The sequence below is a fragment of the Xiphophorus maculatus genome, chromosome 11 (genome assembly GCF_002775205.1).
Source record: "Xiphophorus maculatus strain JP 163 A chromosome 11, X_maculatus-5.0-male, whole genome shotgun sequence".
Taxonomy (NCBI): domain Eukaryota; kingdom Metazoa; phylum Chordata; class Actinopteri; order Cyprinodontiformes; family Poeciliidae; genus Xiphophorus; species Xiphophorus maculatus.
In genome coordinates this window covers 28,664,659-28,677,691 of record NC_036453.1, presented here as the reverse complement: position 1 = coordinate 28,677,691, position 13,033 = coordinate 28,664,659, and the positions used below count along the sequence as shown (strand labels likewise).

Genomic DNA, 13,033 nt, shown 5'->3' with positions numbered 1-13,033 from the left:
TCTGTATTAAAAAGTTCTTTTTTTTATTGGGCTGATGTAATACTCTAATCTTAAATGTGTTTTTATTTACTATTTAAAAAATCATCATAAAATTAACAACAATAAAGGCTTGAAAATACCAGTCTGAATTTTTCTTAAATATTCCAACTTATTCCATATGACTATAAAAATGCATGCCACACAGTACCCAATTTAGTTACTGTGGACAAATCACTGCAGCGAATTGAGAATAGATACTTGAAAATCAATCTCAGTGCAAAGATATAGAGTACATCGCATATATCTAACTCACCTCAGATGATGTCCCATAGTAGTTCTCCACCCTTCCGCTCAGTTTCGGGGATGCATTGTGGCTGTGTGCATGTGCTGGGGGAACTGTGTTTGTGTTTCCAGGAGTCCTAATGCTCCTGTTTGGCAGCCCTGGTGGGAAACTATTCACCTGCATCTCTTGGCGATATTTATCGTAAAGTGGGTTGGAGGCACTAAGTACAGGGGTTCCTCGGGTTTCAGCGTCAGGGTTTCTGCGCGGGTCTTTAGATGGGTCCTTAAAGGCCGCTGGTGGTTGGCTGTGAGTGTAAGTCGAGAGTCTGGATGGCAGAGATGAGACCTGATAAGGTCCATCAGCAGCTTGGAGTTTAAACTGAGGATTCTTTCGAACAGACGTTATGATCTTGGGGCGGATTCCTTTAGGTTTAAGTTTAGGTGATGGAGAGTTCTCTTTGGGGTTAGAGTTAGAGGAGCTCTGCTGGATGTTAAGAGGCGCTTTTGGGATTCCACTTGTGCTTATGTTTGTTTTCACTGGAGCTCTCAAACAACTGTTGCCATAGCCCTGAGCTGAGGTTGGTACAGCTGGGTTGCATCCTGATGGGATGTGCCTAGAAGCTCCAGAGACATTCCTGGAAATGAGGTACATAGAGGGCTGCCTGCGTGGTGAGCCCTGTGGTGTCCTGAGAGGGGATTGAGGAGGGGTAGATGACCTGGATTCAACTCCAGTCCTGTTGGGACTGGAGCAGTTCCTTCGATAAGTGAGCTGAGCCTGAGGTTTGTTTTCCAGAGTGGGTATGTTAGAGGGACCAGATAGATGTTGTGCAGTTGTAGTTGTCTGTTTTTCCATGGGTGGAACCTCCCTATGGGATGCCTGGTTAGTCTGTCTTAGCTGGGAGACAGCACTCATGTTGTAAAGGTGGGAGAAGTCTGACGGTTCCCGTAAAGCAGATTTTGTAAGCTTTCTGCTTGACCTGCTGCTGTGTGACTCTGGTGATGCATTGTTGGAGGAATGTAGCACTGTCCCAGTTTGCTGAGTTTTAGGCTCTGGCAAGTTCCTGTCTCTTATCATCTCTGTCTGGCAGAGGGGTCTGACGAGCTGTTGCCGTCGAGGTGGCAGTACCCTCTCCTCAAATCCAGTCCTTCTCCTTTGGCCCAGTTCTCCATCACAGGACCTTCCGTTTCTATGATGACTCCTTTCCTCCAGTCTCTGTTCCTGGCCATAGTATTGTTGACAGTCATATCTCCCTTGAGGACGAAATGGTGGGGAATTCTGATTGGTGTCTAGGGAAGCTGTCCTTCTGCTGGTCTGGGCTGAGGTAGAACAGTTGGTGTTGGGAAAAAGGTTTGTCTTGGGGTTGGGTAGGGAAATAAGAGATGCTTCACCACTGGAATCCAGAGCACTAGACAGACTTCCACCAAGAGCAACAGCTGACAGACTGGAAACAAACACATTTGTCTCAGACTTGGATTCCTTCAGACCCCCTGTCAGTCTATCCCTGCCTGTTCTGGTGTCTCTTTTCTCTACTGAGCCTGTCACATATGTATCCAGCTCTTCAGTACTGTGACAGGCAATGCGTTTCTCTTTGCTCCTCTGTATTCTGCTCTCTTCCCTGTTGTGGTGGTAGTTTCGCCTGACACCGGTTGAAGCAGAACTGGCCGTTGAACTTGAGGATATGGACATGGGACCCTCATCCTTACCATCTCTCATGCTTTCTCCATCATCTTCCTCTTCATTATGCTCCTCCTGACTTTGGTTTCCTAAGAATGTGTGGATTTCAAATTCTCTGAGCTCAGGCTCCATACATTGCTGCTCAGATCCCCAGATTACAATTTTGTCTGGAGAGTCACTCTGACGAACCAGTGGAGGAATAGAGCTTGTGTTGTACCCTGTAACCTCAACCAGACCCCCTCCTTCTTGGTCAGTGGCTGAAGTTATTTGATTGGCATTATCATCTCCTGATGAGGTGAAATGGGTTTTGTTTCCAATCTTCTCTCCTCTTTCAACACTGACCCTCAATCCATGAAAATTAGTTGGAATGCTCATCTTTGACTTTTTTATTAAGCACGTTCAGGGGTTGAGGCCATTTACAGAGTTTTAAGAGTTACTTTAATTTTTGCTCTTCCTTATCAGGGTCAGTGTTTTTAGAGTCATTTGGCAGAATTATCCAGGAGTTGGTTATCATCTCAAGAAGTTTCTCTCTTTCTTTCAGGTTGCCGCACAACTTTAGATTGAGTTATTTAAGTTGATGTTAATGGATTTAAGTGAAGATAGCAGTCTGATAAATCTGGAAAAAGAAGAAACACAAAGGAAACTATAAGAAAGAGCAAATAAGTTCATAAACTTCTGATAAAATCATCAGATTTTGTCCCTATAGAGTTCCAGAAATAGTTTATGTCCCCAGTGTATTTGTAGAATAACAGATGTTAATTTGCCCACAGTGCTACTTTCTTTATATTTGTAAGTTATGTCGTTAGAAGGTTCTTTGACACAAAACCTCTCTACACAAGGGAATGTGGGGAGTCATCAATCAATGTGTCCATAAATGTATAAAGAAATAAAATCAGAACTTCAGTACTAACACAGTTTTTGTCAAAATGATTACTTCACTGCAATAAAATGGCGGCGCGCATAGACGCAGCGGCTTTGTGCTCTCCGACTCAAAGTTTGTCTTTTCCACTTTGCGCGGTTAAAAACACCTACAACGGACAGAATTTACTGGCCATTGGTCAAGCAATCGGGGAAAGTCTGTCACAGGAGCTTTTCCGTGTCCACAACAACATTCCGGTCAATATTGCACGGACACCGGGCTCTCCCTGGATTACAATCCCAGTATCTACGACAGGGCGACGGCGCAGAGATCGTAAACAAAACAGGGGGCGTCGCAGCGGCGTGTTAGTTAGCGAGGCTCAGGAAACAGCCACACAAACCACCACTACCAAGCATTTTTCTCTCCAACGTGAGGTCTCTCGCTAACAAACTGGACGAATGGAAGCTGTGGATTGCAACTGACAACCTCATCCGGGAATGCTGCGTTCTGGTGATCACGGAGACGTGGTGAAATCCAACCATACCGGAGCCGGAGACCGAGCTAGCAGGCTACACAGCACACCGACAGGACCGATCAGCGAGCACCGGTAAGAAAAGAGGAGGTGGACTATGCGTTTATGTAAATAACAGCTGGTGTACGAACCCCACAGTAGTTGTTAGCCAATGTTCTCCCGGCGTGGAGTTCATCACAATTAAATGCAGACCCCGATAACGCCATTCTACTCACTGCGGTTCACATAGCACCGGATGCTAACGCTAGCTCGGCCGTGGGACTCCTGCATGATACTATCAGCAACAACCAGAACAAGAACCCCGAGGCTGTTCACATCGTCTCTGGGGACTTTAATCACGCTGATCTGAAATCAGTCCTCCCCAAATTCCATCAACAGGTAAAGTGCACAACCAGGGGTGATGAAACTCTGGACAAGCTGTACACAAACATCAGACAAGCATACAGGGCTAAACCTTTAGCACACCTTGGCCAGTCTGATCACGTGTCCCTGCTACTGATCCCTGCTTACACCCCCTGAAATGTGTCCCCAGTACAACCCGGACTGTCACCATCTGGCCTGAGGATGCCTCTCTCAACCAGCCATGCACGGAGGGAACCACTTCCCTGGCAGAGGAGATGAATATCTTCTTTGCCCGCTTTGAGGCGACACCTACCACAGCTCCATCACAGCTGCCTGTCCACAGCAGCTCTGCTCTCACAGTAGAGGAGTATGAGGTGAGGCAGGTGATGAGGAAGGTGAACCCAAGGAAGGCTGCGGGACCTGACGGTGTGTCGGGACAGGTGCTTAAAGACTGTGCAGACCAACTGGCTGGAATCTTCACAAAGATTTTTAACCAGTCCCTGTCTCAAGCCACTGTCCCTCCCTGCCTAAAGTCCTCTACCATTGTCCCCCTGCCGGAAAGAACCAACATTAACACCCTGAACGACTACCGTCCAGTGGCACTCACACCAATCATCATGAAGTGCTTCGAGAGACTGGTGCGGAGTCACATCCTTGCTGGCCTGCCTGCTGAGCTGGACCCTCTCCAATTTGCCTACAAAGCAAAGAGGTCCACAGAGGACGCTGTATCCACAGCACTTCATGCCGCCCTGACCCACTTAGAGAAGCAGGGGAGCTATGTCAGAATGCTCTTTGTGGACTTCAGCTCAGCATTTAATACTATACTTCCCCAACGTCTGGTGTCCAAGCTGGTAAACCTTGGGCTCTCATCAGCCACCTGCAGTTGGATCCTGGACTTCCTAACAGGTCGCTCCCAGAGGGTCAGACTGGGCCCCCACACCTCCACTGCTCTGAGCCTGAACACCGGATCGCCACAGGGTTTCGTGCTCAGCCCACTTCTCTACACCCTCTACACTCATGACTGTGTCTCCAACCACCTCAGCAACAAGATCATTCAGGCGGGAAGGGGGAGCTGGAGTACAGGGATGAGGTGAAGCGGCTGTCAGAGTGGTGCAAAGTCAATAACGTGCTCCTCAACATCTCCAAAACAAAGGAGCTGGTGATCGACTTCAGGAAGAACAAAACGAACATCCAGCCTCTCACCATCAGTGGGACCTGTGTGGAGAGGGTCCCAGTGTTCAGGTTTCTGGGCATGGAGTTGGAGGACAAGCTAACCTGGAGCACCAACACCAAGGAGCTGTTGAAGAAGGCACAGCAGAGACTGTACTTTCTGAGAATACTCAAGAAGAACCGTCTCCCCTCAGTCCTGCTGCAGGCCTTCTATCACTGCTCCATAGAGAGTGTGCTCACGTACAGTCTGTGTGTCTGGTACGGCAGCAGCACATCCGCAGACAAGAAGGCGCTCCAGAGGGTTGTTAGGGCAGCAGAGAGAACCATAGGCTGCCCCCTCCCCACTATGGAACAGATTTATATTTCCAGGCTCCACAAGAAGGCTTTGGACATTTTAAATGACTCTTCACACCCTGGCCTTGGTCTCTTCCAGCTGCTGCCATCAGGCAAGAGATACAGAGCAATAAAAACCAGGACAAATCGCCTAAAAAACAGTTTTTACCCGATGGCAATCATGGCACTAAATTCAAAGGCATAAGAACTTCTGCTCTTGAGACCACTTTGTTAAAAATGTAAATTCTGTTGCGACACCTCCAGTCGCTGCAACCATCTTCTGATGTCTAAGTTTATTTCTCATTTTGTACTATTTATTTCTTTATCTTTTTTATGTATGTATGTATATGTACAGTACAGACCAAAAGTTTGGACACACCTTCTAATTAAAATGGGTTTTCTTTATTTTCATGACTATTTATAAGGCAAGAAATCCCACTTATTAACCTGACAGGGCACACCTATGAAGTGAAAACCATTTCAGGTGACGACCTCTTGAAGCTCATCAAGAAAATGCAGAGTGTTTGCAAAGCAGTAATCACAGCAAAAGGTTACTACTTTGAAGAAACTAGAATATAAGGGCTATTTTCAGTTGTTTTACACTTTTTTGTTTAGTGCATATTTCCACATGTGTTATTCATAGTCTTGATGCCTTCAGTGTGAATCTACAATGTCATTAGTCATGAAAATAAAGGAAACTCATTGAATTAAAAGGTGTGTCCAAACTTTTGGTCTGTACTGTATATTGTATATTATGTATATACACATAACCTGCATTTTAACTTCGAGTCGAGCAAATCTCAATCTCGTTGTAATCTGTTGATGACAATGGCAAATAAATCTTATCTTATCTTACTTGTATTTGATTTGGCAACTGCAGAGTTGATCAACAGTAATAGTAGTTAAATTCAATCATACTTGAAAAGCGTAGAAAAGGTTTCTACCAGACTAATTCCAACTGTATCATTTATACAATTTACATGAAATCAAATCTTGATGCAAGTATAAAATACACAGTAGCACAATACATTCAAGGAGAAATAATGTTCAAATATACTGTACATGTACCCATTTATACTATAAACCCAAAGAAAGATTTTTTTTTCTAGATAATTTATGAATATTTTATATTAGTAAAATCTATATTTTGTTGTGGGGTTGGCGGCTTAGGACAGAAGAAAATGGCAGCAAAGGTAACCTCTTTGGGAGAATGCAATGACGGTTAGCACATCAGACGGGTGTTAATGCCTTTGCCTGACACAACATCTCCAAAACAAAATGCCTTATCCATGCTATGAACACAATGAAAATCAAATACTATGTATATATTGTCTGAATCAGAAGTGGTACCAGGAGGTCTATTTTTAGCACCACAAATTGCGTACAGTAATGGAAAATGACAAAATGTTATGGCTACAGAACAACATCTCTTTCATACAGATTCTTCTTCTCCCTTGAGCTGAGTAATCTTGCATACAGTATACAAAGACGGTGCAAAAAAGTAAGTAAAAATACAGCAGCACAGGGAAAGCCATTTAGTTTCAATCTTTACATGAATTATAGCATGTTATGCCTTTGAGTATGTACTTTTTTATGAGCAGTGGGGCTGTGGGAGCAGAAAGAGCCATGTGAGTTGATTATGAGCGCAGTGTCTGTGCTTGAATTTAATGAAAGGTTTGAGTAGGCAGTGGGTGACTTTGGAAGGATGTATTTTCTGAATCATCCAATACAGATTTTTCCAAAGGAGTGAGAAGGTACTGGCACAACAATAATGCCGACATTGTGGGTTTGTTTTGTTGTTTTTTGTTGCAGGCTGTTGATAATAGCTTACATTCAGATACACAATTACTGGCCACATACAATTTTCTTTGAACACAGTCTGCATCTGTATAATTTTATTGTCTTCTTTAACAATTAAACTGAAACAAATATGGTGAAAGCATTTTTTAGTGCAGGATGAATTATCCGTGTACTGAAATGCACACAAAAGAAAAACTGACAATGCATACAGAATAAATCTGACACTTTTATGCTATTCCAATTTCATGTATAGTTATTAAAACATAGCCTGCTGATGGATCCAGATAGTGCAACATATTGTTTTAAATCTTTATCAAATAGTATAAAACATATTGAGCCAATTAGTTTATGTTGGTTTTTTTCTCCATCAACTGTCTTTGTACACCTCATCATGTGTCTTCCTTCACTTTCCATTCTGTTTGCATCATTTCAGAAATTCAAGTTGAGCCCTCACATAATTATTTTTCCAGCAGAGGTGTCTGTTCTCATTAGCAGGTCCTTTCTTCATGTATCTGATGGCAGGCATTTTAGCGAACTCACTGCTAAGATGGCAGCTCACTCTGCCTGTGGCTTATTTGTGAATTTTTTTTCCAAGTGCACAAGAAAGGAAAGCATCAAACAGAATATGTTTTCCTGATGATCAGTTGGTTTTGTGAATTTGGTACTGAGCTAAGAACGATCTATTTGAAAAAGATAAGAAAATGTGCACGTTCTTTTATCATACGTAAAGATTGCAGTTAAGTATTTGTTGACTTCTCTGTAGTTTTCTGTTTTGCATCAAAAAGAGAAACAGAACCCTAATTTGCGTTACATACAAATAACAACAACAGGCAATCTGCCCACTGCCTGTCCTACTCTGCTTCTGTGTATGTTGCTCGCTATCAAATAATTAGCTGGTTACAAAACACACATGGGAAACTCAAAGTGGTAGGGAAAGGAGGAGGAGGCTGAATTCTCCGAGAGGACATGGTGCCAGATTGATTACAGCGCTGATGTAGCGCCGAAGCGTGTGCTGGTGACAGCAATCTGAGGGAGGCTGAGTGCTCTGCTCAGTCATAGCTCCTGTACCTCAATAAACTGCATTTCAACAAACAACCAGGCTGACAATGCCAATTTGGTACAAAACAAAATAAAAGTATTTCAGTGCAAAACATTAAATGAAAAATGTGAGAAAAATAAAATACACTTGGCTCCCTTTCTTTTTTGACATAAAGAATGCAGTTTATTAGGCAACTAGGGCATATGTGCTAACTAGGAGCCAATATGTTATTTTCTTTCAGTATAAACAGGGATGGTACCAAATTTTGCAGAACGTAGCCCAGTCTGACAATCAAATGTGTTTGGCACACCTTCATGTGGAAACAAATATGCACAATGATGGATGGACACTCACTAGAAACTAACAAGATGAGGGAGGTACATCCCCCCTACTACAAATGGATGCATGCATAACATGATGAAAGCATGACCCAGGAAGAGCTGGTACTTTGATGTTAATCAAGTTCTGTTCCAGATTTTGGAACAGAACTTTTTGTGACCCCTTATGTGATTTTAAAACAAACCAATTAAGTCGCTCATGACATGAACAAGATCTCAACATAATGTGAGCTGAAAATATAAAAGAAACCGAGAAAAGACTCATCTTAATTTGACTATGAGGATTCAGTCTGAGTGGGTGAGAGACTGAGACATAATCTGACGTGGGAGGGATAAGACTTGCACACCGGTGAAAGAAAGAAGTTGCTGAAGATTTCTAATTAGGCGGACGGTGGGGAATGTGTAATGAGAGCCGCTATATGAGCTTTACGGCCCCGTTTATGATGTGACTTACCGATTCAAGCCCAAGAGAGGGGAGCAGAGCCATTATTGGAAATCCCTGACCACAAATAAGGCTCATTAGTAATGAAATGCTCACACTGATGAAACTGGGAACCTGTACTTCCGCTTTAATAAAATTCTTCTCTCCAGACAGATGTAAGTGAATCTCAAGATAAAAGCACTTACAGAGAGTATAAGAGACTACCAAAGCATTTTTTTTTTTATTTAAAACTACTGGCAAAATCATGGTGTAATCAAATACAGTTTGAAGGAACAGGAAATTAGTGATTAGTTAATGAGGGTTTTTTTTTTCTTCCTTTTAACCACGGACAAATCTCCTAAGTGACTGTTTTATTTTTTTAATAATTTTTTATGATGTGAAGGAGATGTTCCAGAGTGCCTGGTAAAAGTATTCATATCCCATGAACGATTTATTTATATTTTGTCTGGTTACTATCACTAAATACATTAACTTTAAGGGGTAGAGCAACATAACTGAGTTCACAACTGTGAATTGGAAGGATATGTGTTTTTTTTTTCTTTTTTACAAATTGACCTCTTGAATTTGTCATCTAATATTAATAAAATTCAGTGCAACCTCTTAATCCCTTTTAACCATTTTAATCTCAGTTTAAATACAGCTGTTCGCTGAAGGAGTACAGCAGCCAGGTCAAGGACAAAGCTGTGGAGAAGTTTAAAGCAGGGCTAGATTAGAAAACAATCTAAACCTTCAATCCACCAAAGTGGTGGCAACATAATGCTGTGGAAATGCTTCTCTTAAGAACGTATTTAATGTCAGCTTAAATATGACTTATTTCATGTCTGTCAATCCCAAAATTCCAATAAAATACAAGTTTGATGTTGTAAACTTACAAAATATGAAAAAGATCAAGTGGTATGAATACTTGCATGAGACAGTAAAAAGATGCTTCTTTCTCGTGATTGGGCAATAGGCTCGAGTGATTTGACATGTTTTAAGTTATTTCTTTCTTTCCTATGCACAGAGGTTGTTCTGAGAAAAACAGTCTACAGTCATAAAAAAGGTTAATCAAAGCCAAGTGGCAAACTTTTGCATTGTTTTATCTAAAAGTCCAAAAATTCTTTGAATTGAGCCCCGTGCTCTCTTTCCTATTTTGTTATTTTGCAGCATTTGTTTCCATTTTCAAACACACACAACCACTAAGACAATACAAAGCCAATCGAATGTTCAGGCGCACACTTGTGCCCAACATGCATTTCCCTGGTATCTTTGTTGTTCGTCCAGCAGCACAAGCGGCTTTCAGGAAAGCCATTTGTCTTTGGCACTTTGCTTTACTCTACTCCTCCCCCCACTGGCTAGCAGACAGGTTTTATAGCTCTGTGGTCCCCAAGGGGGACACCAGCAACACTCTCACACATGTATTCCCCCTTCCCATCTCTTTCATCCACACTTGTGCTGAGATGTGAATTCCAGCACTTAAAATAGAAACAAACGAGACGGCACAGAACAATGACGTCTGTTTGTGTGTATCACCATAAATCGTGACTCCTGAATATTTATACATGACATGATCTGATTTAGCACCTGGTTTGCATTAAAACTGGTTGCCCAGAAAGGTGGAACTTGTGCCAATGCACTTAATGCTATATTTATTGCATAGAGGTAATAAATCTAATACTTTGCTGGTCAGCACATTAAAACAGACATAACAAACAAAAACAGAACATTCCATGAAAGTCATCCAATATGTAAAAGCTCAGACAATCCTTGCCTGCTCCTCCTATATCTGTCTGCAGCATAATACGGGCAGAAATAGCAGTGGAATGAGCTAAATGCTTCATTATCACAGTGCACAATAGACACCCCGTCTGCAGAATCTCACAAGACGATTCACTGAGCGTTAAGTCAAGGGATAACTCATGGGATTTACCATCACATACAAAAAAGAAGCAAAGCAGCTCAGGAAACAACATATAAATAGTCTTGCAGTTTTTGTCTTTATTGATTTGAACTGGTTTTCCTTTTCTGCATCTAAAAACAACAAATGTTCCACTTTGCTTCTGTAGTCTGTGGTTCACACCATATTCAGACAAGCTTTGTCCCTACAGTGATCCCATCTGTTTTATGAGAATTTTGTAAGTTTCTGCCATGCTGGCCCAGCCAATCAAATCTTTCATCTTATTAATGAAGTGTTTATAAGAGCAGGGTGAGGCAATCAATCCCATTTCCATCGTTCTAAGGTGACACATCAGTAGTCTGCAGCTTTGCTATCTGTCTCTCTGCACTCCCACATCGCAGGGGGGACAGTAACAGGATTTATTGAGAATCTTGGGTCAGAGTGGGTGGTCATAGCTAAGTGAATAAGGGGGATATGGGAATAAGATCATCGCCAATAAAAGCTGATTTATCTCCTTACCGTGTGCAGGCATGCTGTGTTTGCTACCTGCTCTGAAACTGACAGAAACTCACAAAATGCCACTAATGGGATTCATCAGATGAGTCAGAAATGGCCAAATGCAATCAGACATGGAAACATTTTCATGCTTTGTCTCTGTGCTGCTCTCACAACCAAGAGATTACTGCAGTAAAATCTGCAACAAGCTCTGAAGTATTCTAAAAAGGCAACAAGAAACTCGACATGCATCATTTTCTGAATTTGTTTCTATGCAGAAGAAGAAGAAAAGGGACATTTTAGTAACTCCATTATACAACCACACGTAGCTCAGTCTGTAGCTACAATGCAACTTTCTCTCATTTTATCATGTATTCAATGTATTTTTCTGAACTTGTATGTAACCCAAAGTAGAACATAATTGAGTGAGTGGAAGAAAGATTTTTAATTGCCCTCTGGGATAAATAAGTATTTTTGAATTTTTTTTTTTATTGCAAACAATACAACTTCAATTCATCTTTTTTGTCATGAAATTCAAGCAGTTTTTTAACCTCTTCATTGTTGAGATTTTCATTGTTTAAAAACTTAATAAAAGAGAAGTTCTAGTTCTGACTTCTTTTTTCCTAATTTTACATCATAAGCATTATATGGAAGAAAGACCTTTGTCTTTTGCAGCATCTATAATCCTGCGTTTAGCTCCGTCCATCTTCCCATCAATGATCAGCATCACTGTTCCTTCGGAAGAAAAGCATCCCAACAGTATGATGCTGCCATCATCATTTCTCATCAAAGAATTAGTGTGCATGGTTCAATATTTGTATTTTTTACTCATACATCACTGAATTTGTTCAAAAAACAACTAGATTTATACTACTTATAAAGTAAAAAAGTGTTTTTGCTAATAAATTCCTTTATGGTTACGGCTGAATGTGTAAAAATGTGTAAAAGTTCAAGGCACGAGAATACTCCTACACACAGCATCCCTGTAGCCAGATTTGATGAAAAAAAAAAAAGCTGTCACTCGCAAGTACAGGTTTATGGCAAACAGGCGATGTTTGTGCTATGTACTTCATATTTTTTCATTCTTGCCTTTGGCAATCACCAGGAATCAATTTTCACTTCGTAAGGCAGGTTTTTTTTCTTCACCGTCTTATTTTGCTGTGCTGCACACCTTGCAACGTGATGAAATGCAGACAGAGCCAAAAGAGTAGAGAAAATTAAATTGGGGTTTAAGTTATTAAGATGGGACAAACTGATATTGGTCAAGCGACCGACGTTGGTGTAAACGAGCAGAATCGCCCCATTTGTCATAATACTGTGAAAAAGGAGATTGTGAGAGAGCAGTCAAAACACAGACTAGCATCTATCGCACTGGTGGCAGCTTGAAAGAGGCGTGAAATGAGGCTGCCTGTCCACACCGGTAGCTGGTAGCTCTGCATTATTATTAACAAAGCCCCTCCACCCTCTACCCTAATGCCTGTCGCAGAGTGAGAAATGTTAACTCTTGCATGCCTGAAACTGTATGGGACAAAGAGAGGAAAAAAATGTGCCTTACATTCAAGCTGTGAAGAGTACAAATAAAGAGAAGCATTCTTTGTTGGACTCTGCGGAGGCTGCAGACATTCAGAGCCAGACATTAAGATGGAAGGGCAAGAGGCTGAGTCACCTTTGTTTATTTTAAGAAAATACAGACTGAATGATGAAGCACAGAGGAAGTACGATTGATTTGAACTAGTGGGGGTGAGAGAGGATTCTAGATAGCACTGCTATGTGTAAATGTGAAATGTGTTGTAATGTGCAAACCCTTGATGTGTGGGGGAGGGAAGATGGTGAGGAGTGAGTAAAAAAATTGCAAAACATGGGTTCAGGAG

At 41.6% G+C, this 13,033-nt stretch overlaps 1 protein-coding gene across 2 annotated transcripts in view; it reads right to left on the bottom strand.

Moving 5' to 3' along the window:
• LOC102218556 (microtubule-associated tumor suppressor candidate 2-like) overlaps positions 1-13,033 on the bottom strand; it is a 46,732-nt gene that overhangs the window by 29,363 nt on the left and 4,336 nt on the right. For both annotated transcript variants that reach the window (XM_023342637.1, XM_005807099.2), the window contains exon 2: positions 293-2,552. In XM_023342637.1, coding sequence (XP_023198405.1) covers positions 293-2,311 — 2,019 coding nt within the window. In that variant the 5' untranslated portion in view covers positions 2,312-2,552. The remainder of the gene's footprint in view (positions 1-292; positions 2,553-13,033) is intronic.